Genomic DNA, 23,563 nt, shown 5'->3' with positions numbered 1-23,563 from the left:
ACACATCACTCCTGACATATTGAGGTGCAACCCCTCTACGTAGCCAGGTACAACCCCTCTACATAGTCAGGTGCCGCCTCTCACCTTGTACATGTTGGTTCGAACAAAACAACTCTACCCATCATATTCCCCTTTTGGCCTTGTCATTGGGATGGGTCAGCCTGTTCCTTGTTATCTGTGGAATGTTCCAGTACAGAGTGTTCTGGTACCGTGTTTATACTTCACCACACTAGGTAGATATATGTTTATGCAGCATCAGCCCTTTCCTTGCCAGCTTCTGTGAGTAGGGCCTTCCTCTAGCTCACAGCTTAACTTTGCTTTATGATAACAAAGTCTTGACCATTACTTTAGCTCAGGCCTCAGGCCTCATACTGGGCCTTTATCAGGGCTTTACTTACTACACAGACGACAATAAGAAACTGCAGAACTGGAATTAATTTGCAAACTGGACACCATCAAATTAGGCCTGAATAAAGACTGGGAGTTGACGGGTCACTACAAGAAATTTTTAAAAACCCCTAATTTCCCTATGCTAATTTGCCCCTACTGTTACTCACACTTTCTTGTTAATTGTTTGAAATGAGACACCCTGATTAACACTACAAAAGTGATTTTTCATCCTGTTGATAACAGCCCACTTTAATAGATTTCTCTCGACCCCCACTGGGCAAGGCAACTCCCATCTTTTCATGTACTGCTATATATATCTTCCTACTGTATTTTCCACTCCATGCATCTGATGAAGTAAGTTCTAAACCACGAAAGCTTATGCCCAAATAAATTTGTTAGTCTCTAAGGTGCCACAAGTACTCCTCGTTGTTTTTGCTGATACAGACTAACACGGCTCCCCCTCTGAAACCTATGGTGATATTGTAATTGTTTTTAAAACCACGTGTTTATAAAACAGGAAGTAGGCATGCTATATATACACTTCTAGAGTGGAGATAACTTCAAACACTTACAGCCTTTCCAAAGATACAGAAAGACTCAGGCTGGAGAAAGGTAACAAATTCTTTTCTTTACAGAAATTATATTGGAGAAAACACTTATTCAGCACTGTCTCACAATGGCTATTTTATTCAGAATCTGAATAGTACCAAAATGTCTTTACTTTTAATTGTACAATTTTAATGTACTAATCCCACAGGGAAATTATACTAATAAATAATATTGTCTGTCTATATTATTTGATCTAAATTGCACTGGTGTAAATAAGAAATGACTCCCCTAAAATCAATGGAGTTAATCTGATTCCCACCATTGTAATTTAGACCCAAATCTGGCCCCTCATCTCAAGGCATTTTCCATGCAAGGGTCTTAAAGCACTTTGCACAGTGAGTATCTATTTTCCCGCTTTGCAAATGGTTAAGCTCAGTCCCTGAAAGACTGATTCTTCTCTCTTTTACATTGATTTTATGCTGGTGTAATTTCAGTGGAATTATTCCTGATTTAAACCAAGGTAACTGAGCATAGGTTTTTCTTCTCTAGAGAGACAAACAACTTGCCCAAGGTCTCATGCATACAGTATATTAGACTGTATATTAAATATTTCAGTGAAAAACAGGTTACTTGTATATTCTTAGTGAATGGGGGAAAAAAACTAAAAGGCATAAATATAAAACATATAAAAAATAGAAAATGTATTACAATGTAAACTGAATAAACAAACCCTACTAATGACTATTAGTTACAAAATTAACAGAAAATTCCCAGCATTAAAAACAGGTCAGAAAAATTTCTCAGTTAATAGAAAAAATAGTGTTGAGTTGTAAAAACGCAAATGTATGAATTTGTTTCTAGCTTTGTCGTTTAATAGATTTTTTTATAATTAGGAATTTTTAATATATAATTACAATTTGCATAAAACAGCTACAATTTTCAAATCTGGGTACCTGATGTTAGAGTTCTAGAGCTGGAATTTTCAAGACCACTTAAGGCTCAGATCCTCCACGGTGTTTAGGCACCTAACTCTATTGAAATTAATCCCTTTTACTTGGTATAAAATTGTATTTGGGAGCACAAATATCTATTTAAGAATCTACCTTCAATGCCCACGTTTCAAAATGTTGGATAATATAGTTTGATAAGGACCTATTTATTAATATGGGTGGGCTTGTCAGATCTTATTGAGTGCAAATGTATATTAGTATTTTAAGTTTGTGAAACAAACATGTGATTCAAATCTACTGCTAGAATGTTTTGTATCCCTTGCCATACATTTATCTGGGGAATTTCAAACACTATGCACTAACGTGTTAGAATGAACTTTGTATCAAGCCTTGAATCATCACAAAAATTCAGCCTCCTTTGGTCTTCTTTTTAAAAGTGAAGATAATGTGTGTACTTAGAGGGAAATCCAGACAACACCTCTGCACCCAAAGATTTCCCTCCCTCTGCAGGACTCAGACTTCAGCCTGCATTGTACGTCAGCTTTTCCACTAGCTTTATTTAGCATAGTCCCAAATCCCTGGTGTGGTTTTCTTATGTAACAAGGGGGGAGGGAGAGCACATGGGCTATACATATGAGAGGGGCAGGGAGCCCTGTTTGGTGCTGTGTGGGCTCTGTGTAGCAAGATACATGGAATATGGAAGGACAGAGCATGCCAAGGCAGAGGTTCTGACAGTGTAGTCCCTCCTCAGCACAGCCAGGCTAAACTAGAGGTGCATGTGGGAAAGTAGCCTCCATGAATGGCTCCATGAGCATACCATTGGCTGGTAGGGAAGGGGACAACATTTCCCCAGTGCCTAGACCCTGGCTACTCAGTGTGGGCGCTGGGCAGATGATGGAACATCTTCTCATTGCTAAAAAACAAGACCATATCCTGCTTGCCTCACCCACACAAACTGAGCCTTTGACTTCAGTGTAGCTACTTCTGCATACGCAGCAAGCAGAGCTTCTCCTGTGAGCAGACTTTAATATTAGAAATGCACTTTAAACCAAAATAATGTAAAACCTTTGCCTCCCACTTGGTCTGGCATTTTCTGTGCTACAGGTAATGGGATCACTCATGCCTGCAGTGCAGGGAACTGTAACCATCATACTGATTGTACTGTTGGTCACATCATGAAACTGTAGAATGGGAAACAGAGAATCCTGTGGGGCTGGACTTCAATCTTGGCAGGTAACAGGATGCTCCGTTCACATTTAAAAGCTATTTATTGGTAATTCCTCTGCAGAAGTTGGACTCCTTTGTCACATCATAATCATTCACTGCAGCAGTTATAGATTCCTGGCAGGTCAGATTAGAAGAGATCCTTATCATCTGTTCTGATCTCCTGTTTACCACAGGCCATAGAATTTCTCCCAGTTTCCCCTGCATTGCATCCTAGCTTGTGTTTGACTAAAGCATAGCTTATGTTTACTTATTGATTTTTATGTTGACTAGTAGCAATTTGTGATAATCGCAATCTGGGGGTGTTCCTGACTTACACTGATGTAAATCAGGAGTAACTCCACTGAAGTCAATGGTCTCAATCTAGTTTAAGTGAAAATCGGGCCACAAAGATACAGGAAATTTCAGACTTTTTAGACAGGAAATTGCTTTCTGCTGTATATCAGGATCATAGAAATATCAGAGCCTCCCACTCCTGTTTCAAGGAGTAGGAGAATACCAGTTGTCCACACATTTAAAGTAGATTGTTGTGTAACCCATCTTTGCGGTGTAGTGTTAACTTGCCGCTAGCTCTTTGCCAGACTGCAGCAGCAGAACTCAGTTCACATCAGGGGGGAAAGTTACAGCTTTTCCAAATTCTTGCTTCTTACCTGTTATCAATAGGTGTAGTTCATTTATTCATCTGCTAAGAATGTACATGTCTGTTTTCTACTTTCTTCTTATGTTTACACATTTAATAGGCCTTAGAATCGTAGCATCCAAGTCAAACAGGATTTCTCAGATCTCTGCGATATTCTTGCCCTGCCTAGTTTTTGTGATTATACAACAGGCTGAAGCTCATATTTATTGTTATGTATAATATTGCTCTATGAGCTGAAATTTTCTCTCAATTGGCTATTGTCCTGTGGAAGTCACTTTATCAACCCAAGGGGCAATAGTCTGTTTTCATAAGCTGGGCACTGTGAGGGCAAGCGTCATCTGCTATTTAACTCTCAACATCTGGAGCAATTTTAGCTCATGTATATGTTCTGGTATCACAGTGACCTTGTACTGAGTTATCTGTTTGAAGTAACCTGGTCTTATGTCCCAGTTTCAATCAAGAGTCACAACAAATACATTGGCCATCTAAAAAAGCAATAGTGCAAAAATAATCTCACATTATGTATGTATGTATGATACAAATGCACAGAAGGAATCATCATTCCATCTGAAAGTGAATGGAGCTTTATTAAATCCTGCAAAAACACGTCTGTGAATATTCACTCCAATTCTGGTCACAACAGAAAAACAACAAACTAACAAGCACAAGGACACATGCACATTTGGTTTTAGCACCATAATGCAGAAGTTATCAACCCCACACCCAGCTTCCCAGAAAAGTCTGAACGGCTGCTCTGCAGGAGCCATGAAGAAACCTGACATCTCCAAGAAGTCAGCTGGTGTGAAAAAACAGATTAATAGGCAATGTTTCCTAACTTGGTAACCTCTGCTACTCATTGCACCTGCATTCAGGGTATCCCTACTCAGTATTAGGAATATATTTTTAATGTGTGACTGTAGCAGGGCTGATCAAATCTAGGAGATGGTGGGATATTAAGAGCTTGATTTTCCTTACACAAGTTTTACCTTTCTGTATCATCACTGACTTCAGTAACATTAGAGTGAGAGCAGAATCAGGCCCATAGAGTCTAGACATGGAAAAGATTCAGTACGAGTCATGCAGCCAGTCTCCCTGTCAGTGCAAGCTAATTAAGGGATCAGGGAAAATATCTAGTAATGGGGAGACAATGAGTGTAGAGACCTGATCTGCTTGCCTGCTTTCTGATATGACACCTTCTTCCCCAACACATGACTACAGCTATGTGAGAATTTTTTGTGAAAAAAAAAATGACAGAAAATGCAGTTTTCACAAAATCAACATTTTCTGCAGGAAAATATCAGTTGTGTCATTTTTTTTTCAATCAGGAAAATCAAAGAAGTATTTTGTTTTGAGTCAGGTTGACCCCAATCAAAATATTTTGCTTTGTCAAATTGAATCAAATTGTTTCATTTCAGGTAAATTCAACTTTAATCTATGTCCACTTAAGATGCTGCACTGCCTCATGGGGGTTGTAGTTTGGGTGCCTCATGACCCAGTCTCTTCTCTTGATTGGGCTCCCTGGCTGGACTAAATCTTCCATCATGTATCCCAGTCTCCCCTCTGAACTACCATGATCCATTATGGGAGGTGTAGTCCCACCAGGGAGCCCAGTCCATAGAGGAGAATCTGGATGAAACACCCTAGAACTAAAATTTACATGAGGCATTGCAAAAGCTCAGATGGAGTCAGTTCAGTGTTGAAATGAACTAAAATGAAATGTTTCAACATTTCTGATTTTTTTTTAACTTTCTGTTCAATAAGAAATGTTGATATTCTAAATTTTCTACCCAATTCGAGGTGGGGGGGGATTCAAAATATCAGAACTTCCCATAGGGCAGAAATTATGTTTGTTTTTGTTTTTCTTTTTTACCAGCTCTACACCTCACCCACCTCCCTGCTTCTGATTTCTGACTTCAGAGTTAGGGAAGGCAAGTCAGCCATGATGGCATAGGGCCAAGCTAGGAAGCAGTGGGGAGTTTGAGCAATCAGCAATAAGGAAGCAATACAGAAAAAAGGCAACTAGCAGAGCAGGAGAAGGGAGTGGAAGAACATTAACAAGGAATGCAGTGCTATGTGTAAATTGGTGGAGGACTGGGTCACCTGTGGGGGTTGATATGGGAGAGAAAGGGCAAGGAACCAAGGACTAGTATATCCATCTCAGTGCAGCATGCGTTAAAACAGCCCCTCTCTCCTGCACACATGTTGCCGGCAGATAACTGCCTGAGGCCAAGCAACAGCGGGGGGGTCCGTCGCCTGGTGTGCCGCGCCAATAAACACACCAGGGTGGAGAAGCAAACCAAGTTGATTTGAGATCTCAAAGCGGTGCAGGGAGATTGACTCAGATCAAGCACACCTAAAACAAGCAGTCTGTTCCTTTATATCCATGAGAACTTTTCTCACTGACTAGCAATCCCCCGTTTCCCCTCCCTCCTCCTCCTTCCTCCCCCTGTAGCAATTACGTAAGCGCAGGTGCATTAAGTAATCTTGGCCGCGGCAGCTCGTTAGTAAGTTTTCCTTCTGCAAGTTATCTTGTCCTTCTGCTAAAGGTGCACAGGCCTCATTATTTCTGCTTTAGACCAGTTAGAACTGTTGCAACTGATAACGGCTGTTACACCTGGCCTTTTAGGTCGATTAAAGTTCAAACATGGAGGGACTCTTGTCTGCTGAGGCCTAAAACCAGGAAGGCTCCATACTCTTGTGGCCTTCCACCCTCCTGAGTTACGTAGGGTTATGCTTAGTGACACCAACAACTCCCTCCTTTGAGAATACTCAACAAACTTTTGGCTGAGTGTTCTCACATTTAAAGGATAACATGTGATTTAGCTCTAGGGAGCTGAAGTGCTTTACAGCAAGCAAGCAAGAGAAGAGTAACAATACACAACACCACACCAGTGAGCAGGAGGTGAACAATGCCTTCCCCTATTTTTCCCAGGTTAAGTAACCAGCCCCAGAGGGAATCAGAAATAGTGGGTTTCCTTTCCTGGGCCTTCCACTGTTTAAAAGCCTGTTTGGCTGACAGGATGTACTTTTTAATATCCTGTGCGTCTTCTGGGACATAAGTACAGCATTCATCCCCTATAAGGGCGCACATCCTGCCCTGGGAAGCCACACTTCCACCGAGGAAGTGTCCAAGTATGTCTCCATGATCACAGATCAGATGGTATTTCTGATGCGTCTGTAAGGGCAGTGGGCCAAGTCTGGTACTCAAGATCACTTCAAATGGCCATTATCTGGTAATTCAGGAAATCCCGAATTCCTAAACATACTAGATCCCACTGCAATGCCTTCCCAGCCTCAGTGATATTCAATACCATCTTTCCTTGGTGTAGTACTATAATACACCTGTTATTTAACTATTCTTAGGTACTTTCAAAAGGCATCGACATTAATAGCATAGGAGGGGGGTTACATTATTAGTCACTCTCCAGGACACAGGGCACAGCCTGTAGAATAAACCCCAAAATCCAATTAATACCACATTCCCAAACATGGGTCCCACAAATGTCCTCCCACCAGTGTATAATTCTTTGTTTCTTCACCAGGGTCAGTTCTTAATGTTCTTTCTAGTCAGGAATTCCTGGACTTTGGCAATTTCAGTGGAGCAAGTGTTCCTTCTTCTTTCCCAAAACAGTCGTGGTGCAGCATCCTTGTACTTTTTCCCTACTGTCCAGAAGGCACAGTGGAGCTAGAAGGTGAAATAGGCTAATCATCAGTAGGAGAATTCTCCCGATGTGGAGGGGTCTTTTTGCAGTGAGAATCTTGGGTCCATGCAGTCAGTCTTTGACATTTTACAGCGACGGTGGTAGTCACCGGGACTTAAGGGCCTTTCCAGGGTGGAGCCAGAGCAGACTTTCGTCGGTGGACCTTTACATCAATCCCGTCTCCTGGTTCCAAAGAGTGGTAGGGCTGCTAGGGTCTTTGGGTAGCGCTTCTTTACCTGTGAGAAAAGAAACTTAACACATTTCATTAGTGCCTGGCAATGTTTTGCAAATCTCATAGCTGCGTGGGCAAATTCAAGCCCTCCTTTTCCTGGTTGTTAGCCAAGTCTTAACTGTGAGCAGTGTTCTTGAATGGAGTCAGTATCTTATCTATAGCCTGAGCTTGCTATTTTATTTTATTTTTTTTCAGTTAATTCATTCTGTTCTTTGTCCTTCTTCCCTTCTTGGCTTCTTTTAACTTGCAAAGGAAACTTCCACTTTTTACTTATACACCTTCTTCCCAACAATGAAGACATAAACATTGTCATTATACAGTACATTAGTCTTATTATTTAATATATGCCACACACACCCTTTTACTAAAATAACCTTATTACAGAGCTTTCGAGCAACAAGCCAGGACAAGCACACCCACTTTGAGGAGTTCACTCAATACAACCTCTAGTCCAATAGCCTTTCACCATCCCCAGCCCTCTGGCTAGAAATCTGAGGTAGCCAAAAAGATCCCATGTACAATATGGGGAGTGGGTTAACTTTTCATGTCTTTGCTTTCAAAGACTGTTGGTATGCAAATTTTAACAACAATTTTTGCAATTAACAGTTTGGCCAATGAAATTTCTTTTCTTTACTTAAGGAAATGCATTAGACTTTAGTATATTACATTCTCCTGATTTATCCAAACACTTTATATTCCAAGTTGAACAAAACAAATATCTGCATTTTAATTTAATCTTTGTTTGATTTTAAACTAGACTATTTTATAAAAATATTAAACACAAAAATTCCGGCCACAAGACAAACACCACAGGACAGAACATAGAACACAAAACATGATTCCTATTGTGCCAGTAAATGCATGGTACGTTGAATGCTGTTCAGCTGGCATCAGTTTTCTCTGATTATCTGAAAGACAAAAAAAAGAGAGGTCTACCCACCCCTTCTGGGCAGACAATCATCGCTTGAAATATACAAATACTCTTGTTGGCTTCAGGCAAAACAGAGGAATTACCCCATAGTTTCTTGTATTTGTTTCATAGGCAGCCCAGGTTTTCAATTACATAACACTGTATACATTCTTCAGCTAATTGAACTAAATTGTTCATAGCCAAACCAAATGATTGCAATTCAATAACTTCTTTTCCTGAATTTATTTACAAACATTTCACAGACACCAAAAACTTTTTTTTCTTTAGCATTTTTACAAAGTTCAACTGCTGTTTCGTTCAGCAACTACAGAGTTAACTTCTCACTCTCCCTTAAATCACTTGCTTGTCTCCCAACAGCCACTTTTATCAACTTAAATCACCATTCCAAGTAAGTCCTGGGTATTTGAAATCTCCATGCTTACACTTACTGACTCCTTCCTTCCACTACACCCTTAAAGTTTTCCAACCTGTTTTCCAATCTTTCTGTCTGTTGCCTGCCCGCCTGGGCCCGATCCTGCTTTTCTTGCTGAACCGTCCCTTCCATGGGCACCAACTTGTTCCACTACCAGTTTAGCTAGGAGGGTGGGCTTTTCATCTAGCCCCCACCCCTCCTGGTCTCTTCCCTTAAACATTCTTACTCACAAGACTACCCAAGTCCTCCTTCATGAGGCTTGCCACCTGGACAAAAACACATGGCCCATTGGGCAAAGGCCATTTACTTAACATATAATTTAAAGGACTATTCTTAGAGGGTTTACCCAGAGACTCATTCATCTGTTTGACACTTAAACAGAAAAGAGAATTACACAGAGAGCAGAGGGAATTACAGTCTAAGCCAGACTTTCCCACTTCTATACACTGACCGCTACAGGGGACGGGACAGAAGGATCTCAATTCAACCTCAGAACTTTCTCGCACACATGGCTTCCACTCCGAGGAATTACGAACAAGAGGTTCAGTTCTGCCCACACTCCTAACGCCCAAATGAACAGAGCAGAAAAACAACAGTAACCGGTTAAACAGAACAGAACCAGAACCAGATAGCGTTTTTTTATCCTATTAGGACTCACTTTTACTCATGCAGTTCTCAACATATAACACCAACAGTACCAAGCAAAGCAAACACAAAATAACAAGGGTAAAACAAATAGATGGTGTAAATTCTGCAGGGCTCCCCACTTCTTAATTGCTCACCAAACTGTGACAAATTTCTGTTACCAATCTATCCCTCGTGTCAGGTGATCAGGCTGACACTACAGGATCGTTGGGGGAAGATAAAGAAAACACACCATATAACTGTATTTTAAAGCTCCATTAATAAAATAATAAAACAACAACGGAGAGTGTTGGGAACGCTCCCTCATCACTCAGGAAAACATTAATGCCCCAAGCCCCTTTCATACCCACACACGTACGTCCAGACTGGCCACTTCTGTGTATAATGTTCAGAGAAGGTGGGAGAGGTGAACTGGAGATTATCCTGTATACAGCTTGTCCAGAATTTCTAACATGCTTCTGCTCTTTGGAGGGCTGTTCTCTTGCACCCTGGAATCTTCTGCAGCATCTCTTTCAGAGATTCCAGTCCAGGTCAGCTGCCTGCGGCTTCTTCAGTGTCACCAAGCCACACCGGCTCCGGGGTCACAAAGGCACACTGTTGGATCTTACTGGACAGTTAAGCTTTGCAAATGTATTCTCAATTCTGTAACTTGTATTTCCTTTGCTTCGCCTCTGTCTATATTTTTTTCCTTCACAGCCAGCTGGGGCCGAAAGCAGCCCCTCCCTGCACCAAGCACAGTCCGCGCCGATTCCTGACCCTGAACGCAGAGCAATCCCCCCCTTCCATCCCTGGGCCAAGATGATTTTTAAATTAACCCGTTCCTTTCCTCAATAGACAAATTTGCTCACCCTGTGTCAGGGCTTTTTGGTGATTAAACGCTCCTCTTAGATGTATGATCTTATCTAGATTGAAGTACCTTCTAGTGGGCATTATTTAGATGGATTTTCACGGTGTAAATATTCCAATTCTCTAAATACCTGCAGGTTGTTGAACTATAATGTACGTACATGTAATATGCTGGGGTACCCTTAGGGGGTGAGATGGAATGTTTAGACTGTCCCCCACCCATTTTCCACTTACACACACACAGAGGGTGCCCTGTCCGCGCTAGCGGCTCATAAACTAAGGATTTTTCCCTACAGGGTACTCACACAGGAGAGGCTAACGAGGATGGCCACGACCCTCCTACACCTCCCTTCAGCAAAGAGCGTCGGCTAGTCTCTGGGAGACGGCGCCGCTTACTCTGATTGCATCCAGTGAGATGATCAGACTGTCAGTAGCCCACACAGAAAGGAAAGGGGAAGGGAAGGTGGGTACACACACTCCTAGACCCAGGCAGCTTCCTCACCGGATGATGCCAGGCCAAGTCAGCCCACCATGGGTTGGACCTCCTAAAGATCCACTAGTTACCGGGCTTGCGTTAGAGTAGTCCTGGTCACGAGCTTTTGCTTCACAGGGTACTCTGGGCGTCTTCCGGTAACAGTCATTCACACTGGCCCCCAGTACCATTCTGCATCTGATCTTGCTTTTTAGCTACAACAGGGAGAGAGTGCACTAGGACATGGGGTCTCCCCTTTCTAAACAGGTCCCTCCTTTGTCCCTGCACTATCCCTAACCTGCTTTTGGATCCCTGCACTCTGCCAGACAGAGGGAAGAACTGGAGCTACAGTGGGGTATTTTTACAAGAGCTCTCCATACAAACAGCTTCAGAAGCTACCCATTTACTGACAAAACAGGAGTAATTGGAGGATCGTGTTATAATTAAGTGATCCTTCCGGTGGCCACCTTTCTGGTCCTCTAGTTGATATTGAGGCCAGTCTACTATACAGAACTTTTTAGTTTGCTTTTAGTTAGTGGATCTGATCCAAGCACTTCCCAATTCGCTAGAATGAATTCTAAGGGTGTACACCGTGCCCTGCCTGTACTCTGTCCCTGCCCCATATCCTAGGGTGACACTGGGCATCCCCAGGTCATAACAGGCAAAAATCCAGACCACTGGACTGTTCCTACCTTATCCAAGGGACCGGTTCCTCACCGTCGCCCTCAACTGCTTCTCCACTACTCGAGCGCGTTGCACCGTTGTGCCCTCTGGGGTCGGTCAAACTGCGTCTCCGCCGAGGCCCCCGGTGAAGTCACCGGTGCGCGCTGGGCGTCGGTCGTCGCCGCAATCCGTCGACCACCAGAAGGGATCCAGGCAAGGCTAATTTTAGCCTCAATGCCCCACATGGGGCGCCAAGAACTGTTGCCGGCAGATAACTGCCTGAGGCCAAGCAACAGCGGGGGGGGTCCGTCGCCTGGTGTGCCGCGCCAATAAACACACCAGGGTGGAGAAGCAAACCAAGTTGATTTGAGATCTCAAAGCGGTGCAGGGAGATTGACTCAGATCAAGCACACCTAAAACAAGCAGTCTGTTCCTTTATATCCATGAGAACTTTTCTCACTGACTAGCAATCCCCCGTTTCCCCTCCCTCCTCCTCCTTCCTCCCCCTGTAGCAATTACGTAAGCGCAGGTGCATTAAGTAATCTTGGCCGCGGCAGCTCGTTAGTAAGTTTTCCTTCTGCAAGTTATCTTGTCCTTCTGCTAAAGGTGCACAGGCCTCATTATTTCTGCTTTAGACCAGTTAGAACTGTTGCAACTGATAACGGCTGTTACACCTGGCCTTTTAGGTCGATTAAAGTTCAAACATGGAGGGACTCTTGTCTGCTGAGGCCTAAAACCAGGAAGGCTCCATACTCTTGTGGCCTTCCACCCTCCTGAGTTACGTAGGGTTATGCTTAGTGACACCAACACACAGATGTTCAATGCTATGTTCTTTGAGGAGAGCAGTGGTGAGATCCTGATCTACTGCATCAATGAACGAAGGTGCCTTTTATAAAGTGAAGAGAAGACAAGCAGAAAACTGCTGCACATTCAAGTTATTTCAAATAAGAGAAATGGAGACAAAAGAAGATTTTTCTCATTAAAATGTTAGAACCCAAGTTACCTTCATCCCTAATCTCCCTGTCTTGCTCCAGAAATATATTCCACTAACAAAAATGCTGCTTCAGAAAAAAGACTAAATGACATGGTGTTTATTTTTTTCCTCAGAGATGGGTCTGCTAACTGTGATCATGTGCCTTGCTGCAGTGCACCAAGCTGTTGGACAGGTATGAACCTTTATTTCTATGCAGAGGAATAGAAATGGGCTGAGTTTTGTACTAAACCACCTCCAAAATAGTTAGTTGCCCAGAGTTCCATAAGTACAGATGGCATTTGACCACCAGTACCCATTACTTCAGCATGTACTCTAAGCATCTCCACATTTTTCCCTACCCTTATTTATTTAAATACTTTCCACAGCTAAGGTCTGCTTCTCCTCTCACATTTGTCTTATACTGGTGTAATTCCACTGAGTTCAATGGAATTATATCTAATTTAAACTGGTGCAAACAAGAGGAGAATCGAACTTTGTCAGTATGGAAATGCTGGTGCGGTAGTGATCTCACCAGGAACCACTGTTTTCTGGAACTCCTTCCTAGCACTTTGCCATCCTAATGGAAACAAGCAGGGAAGCAGGTAGCTTACTGCTGGCTGCTTCTAAAGGCACTGCTTGTTCACAGAAGACAGACACTTCATAGCTATTCACATATGGAGCACCTTTATTTATCTGAATCTCAGCTATCCAAAACTCCCTATTGTCCGTCTCCCCTGTCATATCCTCTGACACCTATTAATAACATTGGAATTTCCCACAATGATCTGAAACATCATTTGCATGCATTCAGCATCCTCCACTGAGTGCTGATCCAGATGTGAGCTTTTCCAAAGTAGGGCAGTGTTTGGGCCCTAGCATTTTGTTCAGCCCAGTCTAGAGACAGAGGCTAGTTGCAGAGTTTGATATTGGATCCACATCTGTGCTTTCCAAACATTCAGGGATGTTTGGATCTGGGGATGCAGTTCTGGCCCATCTATGCGTTCCAAAAGCCAGCTCTGGGATTGAGAGGGGCAGTTAAGGAGGAAAGGGAGAGGGGCAGGACTTCAGTAACTGTAGGAACAAAAGGGAATTCACCAGCAGGTGAAAACAAAATGGGTCACCACTGACTGGTGAAGTAGAAGAGGAGATATCAGCAAGACAGGGACCACTGAAAATAACACACTAAGGGACTGTGAGGGAAGGTACTAATTAGTGGGAGTGGCAGACAGAGGTGACTAGATGGATGGTATAGGAAAGGAACAGTGTAAAGGAGCCGGGGAGCAGGGAGTTGACTAAGTGGTTGAATGGAAGGGAAGCAGGAGGTAGAAGGAGCCAAATATGTGGGTATTAGGATGGCCAGTGGGAGGGGGCAGAATCAGAAGAGATTGACTGGGGCACCAAGAGACAGATAGGGAGTTTGGGAATCTGCTGACTGGAGAAGCAGAAGGGAAGGCACTAAATGGAGGAGATGGATTTTCTGCTGCTCGTTAAAAAGACAGAGGAAAGAGAGCCATTTACTGACAGTGCTCCATAACCCAAGGGGATGCTTCCATCACCAGTGTGAGCCAGTTAAACAGAGCCTAAGAACATTGAGTACAGTATAATCATCAAACAGTAGTTAAAATAGTCAACTGGGATTATAGGTTAATGCATCGAGTGTGGTGAGATATGGCAAACAAAAATGTGACAATTTTTCCTGTGATTTTTCCCTTTATAAGCCAGGTCTGGGATTTCCCGCTTTGTCTCATCTCAGTGTGGATAACCAACAGGTGATTGTCAACAAGCACAATGACCTTCGGCGTGCGGTGAATCCCACTGCCAGAAACATGCTGAAGATGGTAAGCTACATGGCATTGCTTTTCCTACAGATCTGAAATGTTTCCCATTGTCACAGAGTGGCAAAATTGGCCATCAAAATCCTTCCATGATAAGGTGCAGTTTTCGCGCTAAGCTGGGGGAGTTTAAACCGAGTGGGAGAGAAGCATGTCCTTGTGGTTGGCCATTGGCCTAGGCACTGGTAGGCCAGAATCTACTCCTGTAATTGACTTGCAGCAGAGCAGAGAAAGTTTTTTCAAAACCACTGAAGTGACTTAGGAGCCCAAGTGCTATTGAAAACCCTACCCTTCATCTCTGTGCCTCAGTTTTCCCATCTACAGAACTGAATTAATAATATTCACCTACCTCCCAGGGGCACCGGTAGGATGACCGAATCTTCCATTTTTAAAGGGACACTCCCAGTTTTGGGGACTTTTTCTTATATGGGCGCCTATTACTCCGAGAGTGACCAGACAGCAAGTATGAAAAATTGAGACAAAGTATGGAGGGTAATAGGTGCTCATATAAGAAAAAGCCCCAAATATTGGGATTGTCCTTATACAATTGGGACATCTGGTCACCCTAATTATTCCCCACCCCCTGTCCTGTTTTTTCACAGTTGCTGTCTGGTAATCCTAGTCACCGGGAATCTTACCTCAATAATATTTCTATATTGCATGGAGATCTTTGAATGGAAGAAGCTGTAGGAGACAAATTCCAGTTCTTGTGCAGGAATCTAATACATGGGTTCTGCATCACTTATGTCCCATTTTAAGCCCTCAGAATAAGGCCTAAGTGGTGCCTAGGAATGGAATAGCAGATGCTGTCCCTCCAGAACCCCTTTACAGGGATTACCAGCTCCTGGATCTTTGTGTGCTGCAACTGTACAAAAAAGGTTTGCCTCATCATATTTCTAATGTACAATACAGGTTTCATGTCCTTTATGACTGCCAAACTGTTATCAAAGCAGGCTGGAAACTGGTTTACAGACCTTTCCATTGGACTTGGACATTGCTACAATCACAAACCATGGCACTTTTCAGGGCTAGGCTCTAAACTATAGAGATTTTGGTTTATTCATCCATAGTGACAAGAGGGTCCCCTCTTAGGCTGTGGGGCTGAGGAGTTTTCCTCGAAGGGAACACTCCACTTCAAATAGATAGAAGAAATCTTCAGGATATTATAACATTCAGGATCCCCAGCTAATATAAACTAGCCTAGCTGCAATGACTTCCATGGGGCTGTTTTGACTGACACCCCCTGAGTAGCCAGGCCATAATTTCCAGATCTGAATTTAGTTTTACGTTCACTATTGGATTGGTTTTACCAAAAGGTAAATATGATATTTCTCCTTGTTTCCTTAAGAAATGGAATCCTGAAGCTGCAAGCAATGCTCAGAGATGGGCAGATCAGTGTAAAATGTCCATCAGTCCTAGAAATGAGAGAGTTGCAAATGGTAAGTGAAGAGTAACTATAAAATTATGAGTGATTGAAATAACCATCTGGAGACTTACAGGTATAACCATTTTACTGCAAAAGTGTTATTTTAGCAGGGCAGGAGCACTGATATGGGACAAGTTGAGATTTCACTTCCAGATCCATATAAAAAACCCACCTGAGTTGAAACTTGACACACACAATCTCAGCCAGAGAGTGAATGTTTTCTTCACCATGGAAAAAATTGCTTCAAACTTTTTTTTCTTCCCATTTGCCCCCACCAAAATCCATCGGGGAGAGGAATCCATTAATTCTGTGGGCAGTGTCTTGACTGCTGAGACATGAAGCTCTTTGGGGAAGAGACTGTCTCTTACTATGTCATTAGAGTGCCTAACACAATTAAACCCTAATCTCTGTTAGGGCCTTTAACTGCTATTGTAATACAAATAATTAGTAAAGTGGGACTTAGAGTGATGCACAAGTTTTGAGTGAGTCTTCTGCAGAGGGATGAATTTTACAAACAAAGAAATTTGCACAGGTGGTACGTGCACTTTAATCAGTTATTGGAGGGGGGTGATTATTTTAATCTAATATTTAATGGTAGCCTGTTAATCCAAGAACAGGTGGTATCTTTTAACTAGATCTGCTCTTCTCATCTAGTATTTTAATGAGGTGCTTCTAGTTTAAACAGTCTGCAAACGAATATCTCTGGGTATACAGGGCCTGCTCCAAAGCCTATGGAAGTTAATGAGACGCTTTCTGTTGTCTTCACTGAGGTTGGATCAGGTCAATAATTCCCTTCTTAGAGGTACTGGCTTATAGGTACAATCAAACCTCGCAATAACGCGCCCCACTATAAAGCAAAATTGCATATAACGCGATCGTAGGTTGGCTCCCCTTTAAGGCATAATACAGTACTGTACCAGTCGTCCCCAACACCACGGCAGGGGAGAGACGCTGCAGCCCCGCCTCTGCCGGGGACAGAGGACTCTGAGGCTGTGGGCGCCAGTGCTCTCTGTCCCGAGTAGGTGCGGGGCCACAGCTTCTCTCCGGCTTATCCAGGGCTGTGGACGCCGGTGCTCTCTGTCCCCTGCAGGCGAGGGGACCGTGGCTCCTTTTGAAGCCGGAAAGAAGCCGCGGCCCCCCACCTGCCGGGGACAGAGAGCACCGGTGCCCGCAGCCCCACAGTTCTCTGTCCCTGGCAGGCAGGGGGCCGCGGCTTCTTTCCCTTGGTGGGCACTAGGCACTAGAGGCACTAGGCGGTGCACATCAATGCACCACGTTGGGGACCACTCACAAACTGACTGGTTTGAAACCCTGCTATACTGCAAGCCCCCATTTAGCATGATGGAAGTTTTTGGACCCCAAACATCACGTTATAACGGGGTTTCACTGTTCTGCTTTGTTCAAACTGGAAATAAGGTGTAAATTTTCAACAGTGAGGTTAATTAAACTTTGGTACACTTTACCAAGATTGTGGTGGATTTTCCATCTCTGAAAATTTTTACTCAAGATGAATTTTTTTTCCCCTAAAAGATCTGTTCTAATTCAAACAGGAATTACTGAGGGGAAGTTTTCTGGCCTGTGCTATACAGGAAGTCAGACTGGCTGATCACAATGGTCATTCTGGCCTTGGAATCAATGAATCTCTGATTAGACACAATGTGTAGGGTGGAAATATGGTGGTTAACCTAACTGTAGGGTGCAACTCACATCTCTGCTATTCCTACAGTCTCTCTACTTGTCCTCACACTGTCTTGAAACTGCCTCATTTCTATTTTCAGGTGTCTTCTGTGGTGAAAATACCTTACAGGCAACTTATCCTCAGTCTTGGTCTGATGCAATCCAAAGCTGGTATAATCAAGTGGCTAATTTCAAATATGGTACTGGAGCAATCAAAGACAATGCCCCTATTGGTAGCTACACTCAGGTATGGAGATTAATGACAGATTTCCAGCAAATGAAATATTGTTTTAGGAAGAAAAGTGATACCGTCTGGAAATAAAATATATTTATGTGAGCACCCATATGTCCCCATCAAAGTCAATGGAACTGTGTCTGTGTAATTAAGGAAAGTTAGGAGTCTGTACCTTTAGAAACTTATTACTATCTGTCATTCCCTGCCTGATCCAAAGTCCACTGAACTCATTCAGGGTCTTTCCATTTACTTCAAAGGGCATTGGATCAGATATTTAATAAGATATATTCCAGCAGAAAATTAGGATATTTTGATATTTTTCTTCTTCCCAACATGGGACCAAATGTCAAAGTATCTTAAATTACTAATAATATACTGAATTGTGGAATGACAATGTCTGAAAAATGTTGATTTGGAAATGTCAAAGCAACACATTTCAAAACATTGATTAGAAGCAAAACATTTCTTGTCTGAAAAAATCATATAGGTGCTCTACAAAAGATGGTTGGACACATATTTCAGTCTCCTCCTTCTCCCAACTGCTAAATTGCATTTTTCAAAAAGCTAAACATACAGAAATATTTCCTTGTTATTACTTTTCCAGGTAAGCAATTGCTACAGTTCCCACAGTGATGTTATGGGTTCATGAACTGAAAGGCTGCTGTTCTGTGAGCTCATGAAGAGGCTCTCAAATAATCCATGATTGAAACGAAGCCTTGCTGATTGAATGTACTTATTTTCATGCCTGCAGGTGGTTTGGTATAATTCTTACGAGATTGGATGTGCAGTTGCCTACTGTCCTCAGAATAAGTGGCAGTACTTTTATGTTTGCCACTACTGTCCCGCGTACGTACCAATATAGATTTCCTTTAAGTTGAAACACTTTGTAAGATGTTTTGAAACCTTCTAGGCAGGGCTGTCAATTAACTGCTGTTAACGCGTGCGATTAACGCACAGCAAAATTAACGCGCATTTTTTTTAAAGCACATTAATCGCAAACCATCTGGGCAGGAGGGCAGCATGAGCGGCCTTGAAGCGGTCTGGTCAGGCGCAGTAACGCAAGGTGCCACCAGGGGGTGGGAAGAGAAGAGGCTACAGAAAGTAATATAGTTCTCATCCCTGCATTTTTAAAGTAAAAACAGGACTGCCAGGGGCTCGCCAGAGCCGCCTTCCTCCCCCTTGCAGGGCTCTCCTGAGCTTCTCTCCCCATGCCTCCCAGGGCTGGGGCTAACTGCCCCCCACCCTGTGCTACTAGGGTGACCAGATGTCCTGATTTTATAGGGATAGTCCAGATATTTGGGTCTTTTTCTTATATGAGCTCCTATTATCCGCCACTCCCTGTCCCATTTTTTCACACTTGCTGTCTGGTCACCCTATGTGCCACCCACCTCTGGGGCTGAGCTCCATGCTGGCCACAGTTGGGGCTGCCCTGCTCAAGCTCCGCACTGCCCATGGTGGGGTCTCCCCTCCCAGCCCTGTGCCACCCACAGCTGGACTGACCCCTCCCCCCCATGCTGCCCAGGGCTGGGAGTGACCCCCATCCCGAGCCCTGTGCCACTCGCAACTCAGGCAGAACCCTCCCCCAAGCTCTGCACTGCCCATGGCTGCAGCTCAATCCCCCCCTGCCCTCTAATCCTGCACTGCCCCTGGCTGAAGCTAATCCCACCCCCAAGCTCCACGCCTCCCCTGGCTGTGGCTGATTCCTCCCTCCCCATCTCTGTGCTGCCCAGGGATCAGTTCTGAAGCCAACACTGCCTGCCAGCAGCAAATTTCTCTGCTTTCCTGCTGGCAGGCAGTGCTGCCTTCAGATGACACCCGCCCCCAACACTGCCGCCTCGGGACAAATGCACAGTGTTGGCGAAGAAATAGGGACGGCTGGGACAGAGCTTAAAAAGGGGCCTGTGCTGGCCAAAACGGGACATATCGTCACCCTAGCCAGCCCGGGCCGTATTGTTCCTGGCCAGCCCCTCATTCCCGGGACCAGCCCCCCTGCATCATGCCCCTTTGCCCCTAGCCAGCCGCTCACTCTGGGGCCACCCCATAGAGAATGTGGGCCTGCCTCTCCTGCTCCTCCCCTGAAGTACGATGAGTCCCTGAGGTAAAATCCACCCTCCCTTGCAAGCAAGGACTCAGTCAGCTGAAGGGAGCCCAGCTAGCTCAGTAAAAGGAGGTGAGCCCAGTACCAGAAACCACCCTTCCAGAAGCCGCAGCAAGACACCTCCCTCCCCCTCCTCCTGCACAAGTTATTACTTGCTCCTCCCTATTGTCACCCCCTGTCCTGCCAGAACCTCCTCCCACACAAGTTATTGCTTACTTCCCCCCACTTTTGATTTAGTTATAAATGTATATTCAGAGGGAGAAGGGGGTATTTTAATATTTGTACACTTCGAATACTGACCTACCCCAAAGGGGTGCTGTAAGGGTTATTTCATTCCTGCCCACAGCATATTTGGAGGTCTTTGAATGGAAGGTGCAGAGGATTAATTGTGTTACTGTATATTCTATACAAGGACCAAATTATTATATTGAATTAAAAAAGAATTATAACCACAGAAATGTATGTCTTTCTTTCCTTTCAAATAGACTGTCCTATATCCAAAGCATCATTTGAAGTAAAACAGGATTGTTTAGGAGCAGGTTTCACACAATCTGGGGAGTTAGTTCTACGTTATACAATACGTTAACTTTATTTTAAAGGGATATTTCATGTCTGGGTTGCTTTTTAATTTCAGAGGAAATAATGCAGCAGACTTATCGAAGCCATACAAACAGGGCCCAACATGTGGCGATTGCCCTAATGCCTGCGACCAAGGACTCTGCAGTAAGTTAATGGGTTTTTTGTTCTTTCCATATCTTTCCTGAAGAGAGAAATACAATGCTAGATTACCTTGGACAATAACGAAGGTTAAGATTGTCACAGTTATTTTTAATAAATGACCGTACAGGTCACAGGCAACAAACAAAAATCACGGGAGCCTGTGACCTGTCTGTGACTTTACTAAAAATAATCAAGGGGCACAGTTAGGTAGGAGGGAAGAATGACAGCTGGAGTCCCATGGGGGAAGACTAACAGGCCCAGCCCCACAACCATGCGGGGGGACAGCTTGCCCCCGGCTCCAGCAGCCTCAGCCATGGAGCAGGTGCACAGCCCTGGCTCCTGAGCTGGTGGCAGCTGTGGGGCAGGGGCACATAGTCCCATCTCCAACCCCAGCCACAGGCACACAGCCCCAGCCCCCACCGCAAACCGTACAATAAAACCCTCTGGCATCTCTCAGACTATACAAGTAACTATTCTGGACAATATTTAATAAATAAGAGTCCCTTTAAAACAGTCATGGGTAAAGTAAATCCCATCAGCTCTGTCCTAGCGCTAGACACGCATCAGTGGGCCATGTAATCTAGATAGTGCTAGCAGTGCCCTCTGTTGGAGACCTCAGTACCCTATATTAAGTATTCAGTCTAAAGTTTTTCAGCTCTGTATACTTAGGGAGGGACACAAACACCCAATACGCACACGAGCTTGTGGGTTACACATATGCATAGAGCTCTGCATAGGTACTAGAGCTTTGCAGGCTGCAATTAAGTGTGAGCAAAAGTGTGTATATGGTTAAGTGTGCAAATAATTTCACCTTCCATTTTGCATCCACCCCCTCCCTCCAGTCTCTGAAACTGAGAAAAATAATAATTCTCTACTTCACTGTACCTTGCTGTGGAGCTTAATCTATTAAAGCTTAAAGAACACTTTGAGATCTTCAGAGGAAAGGTGCTTATTATTATACCAACGACGATTTGTGTTCAGAACAATAAATTCCTAATAAAAAGGAAAATAAACTGTCCTATTCTTGGTGCAACCTTATAGTCAAGTCCTTTTGTATCTCCACTAACTTCAGTTGATTTGTAACACGGTTAATTTTGGCTTGTTGCACTGTATGATATGGCTGATCTTCTGTTTCAAAGTGATAGTCAGTGAATGCCAGTGACTAAAACCTACCTTGGCCTAAGCACAACTTTGATTCTACTTTCACTTACATCACTTACATCAGGCTGGAGGAACCCTGGGCTGAGCACAGCCTGGGAGCCCCTCTGCTTACCCTGACCCTGCCAGTGTAATTCCACTGAAACTAGTTTAATGGAGCGCAGATGAGGCCCACCAGGTTATTGTGGGTACAAAAGCAGAGAGCCAAACAAGACTACATAGGTTTATGAAGACAGTGGATTGAAAAATACATTTTGAAAGGGAAACAATTAATGGATCAGGGCCAGCTTTAAGCCGATTTCCCTGATTCCCTGGAATTGGGCCCCACACCTAAAAATTAATTTTAAAATTTTTTTTACGTGCCCAGCGGGGGGGAGGTCTGCTGCGGGGCTTCTGGGGCATTTTGGTGGCGGCAGGGGAGGGTCCACTCCGGGATTTTGGCAGCGGGAGGTGAGGGATCCATTCCAGGTCTTCAGGGGCATTTCGGCGGCAGGCGGTCTTTCATTGCCGTAGAAGACCCAGAGTGGACCCCTTGCTGCCGAAGTGCCGCCAAAGCCCCAGACCGCCGCCGGGTATTCAAATCAGGCCCCGTCGTTCATAGAGCCGGCCCTGTAACTGATTTAGGACTGACTTATCCATTTATCATCTAACTCTGTTTACCATTTGGTTTATTTCAGCCAACCCTTGCAAGTATATGGATACATACACAAACTGTGCCGTCTTAAAAGAGCTCTTTGGCTGCACTCATTCTCTGGTGAAGGAAAAATGTCCAGCTTCCTGCAAATGCACCAATGAAATAAAATAATATCCTGCTATCCATCACTTTCTCTTCCTTGAGATTGTTTTATTTGATAGAGAAGAGAACCCAGGATAAAACAAAAACAAAAACATTCCCAATATTTTCATATCCGCTTGAATTCTGGATAAAACAATGATTAAGTTGTGCTCTGCCTTATGTGTTAGATATCCTGAATATTATTCAGTAGTTGAAACTATTTCCATAATTACTTTAGATTATTCAAAAATCTTATTTTAGCTATTAATGGGTATAGATCTATTCCAGGAGTAGGTGGGTGAGGTTCTGTGGCCTGCAATGTGCATGATAGGTCCCTTCTGGTCTTAAAGTCTATATGAGTCTACTTCAAAGCATGGAACGGCCGCTGAATTTTATTCTTAAACAGGAAATAGAGTCATAATCTACTTGACTATTTTTTTGTATTGCACATTAAATTTCAGTTGATTTGCCACTGACTTTTTCTTTAGTTATAAAATGAATGTAATCCTGCTAAATAAAAGCATTGTTTAACACCCTCATTGCGAAGTAATTCTTGCCTGTAATTCTTTGCCACTGTGCGTGTAATATTCCACAAAAAATTTAAGCCAAAGAATGCTTTCAATTAAGCTTTACTTATGCAAATTACCTCTCCTTCATAACAGCAACCGATTCACCGAAAATATTATGTGGCGCCATTGAAAAAGTAGCAAACAGGACAAATACATGTATTATTCATATACATTTAAATTATAATAATGATTAGACTTCAATGTTTCATGTTCTTTGTGCACATTCTACAGGGTTGGTGCAACCCATGAAGCAACCTAGGCGGTTGCCTAGGGCACTAGCATTTGGGGGGCAGCATTTCTGGTCCTTCGGTGGCTACCGCGGTGGCCGGATCTTTGGCCACCCCACTCGTCATCGGCATTTAGGTGGAGGGACCCAATCCCCTTGGATCTTAAAACAAGGAAAAATCAATCAGGTTCTTAAAAAGAAAAAAAACTTTTAATTAAA

At 43.5% G+C, this 23,563-nt stretch overlaps 1 protein-coding gene across 4 annotated transcripts; it reads left to right on the top strand.

Moving 5' to 3' along the window:
• The first annotated feature begins 908 nt into the window (after positions 1-908).
• On the top strand, positions 909-23,088 carry LOC127048871 (serotriflin-like). 4 transcript variants are annotated; one of them, XM_050948944.1, is made up of 10 exons: positions 961-1,002; positions 1,272-1,334; positions 12,470-12,641; positions 12,763-12,821; positions 14,347-14,466; positions 15,809-15,899; positions 17,665-17,810; positions 18,550-18,644; positions 20,531-20,619; positions 22,452-23,088. In XM_050948944.1, the coding sequence occupies exons 4-10, from the start codon at positions 12,765-12,767 to the stop codon at positions 22,577-22,579; spliced, it is 726 nt and encodes a 241-aa protein (XP_050804901.1). In that variant the 5' UTR covers positions 961-1,002; positions 1,272-1,334; positions 12,470-12,641; positions 12,763-12,764; the 3' UTR covers positions 22,580-23,088. The 4 variants fall into 4 exon arrangements, with proteins under 4 accessions (XP_050804898.1, XP_050804899.1, XP_050804900.1 ...); XM_050948942.1 differs by lacking the exon at positions 1,272-1,334 and having other exon boundaries at positions 944-1,002; XM_050948943.1 differs by lacking the exon at positions 12,470-12,641 and having other exon boundaries at positions 949-1,002.
• Positions 23,089-23,563: the final 475 nt, after the last annotated feature.

The sequence above is a fragment of the Gopherus flavomarginatus genome, chromosome 4, assembly GCF_025201925.1.
Source record: "Gopherus flavomarginatus isolate rGopFla2 chromosome 4, rGopFla2.mat.asm, whole genome shotgun sequence".
Taxonomy (NCBI): Eukaryota; Metazoa; Chordata; order Testudines; family Testudinidae; genus Gopherus; species Gopherus flavomarginatus.
This window is presented reverse-complemented; position numbering and strand designations above follow the sequence as displayed.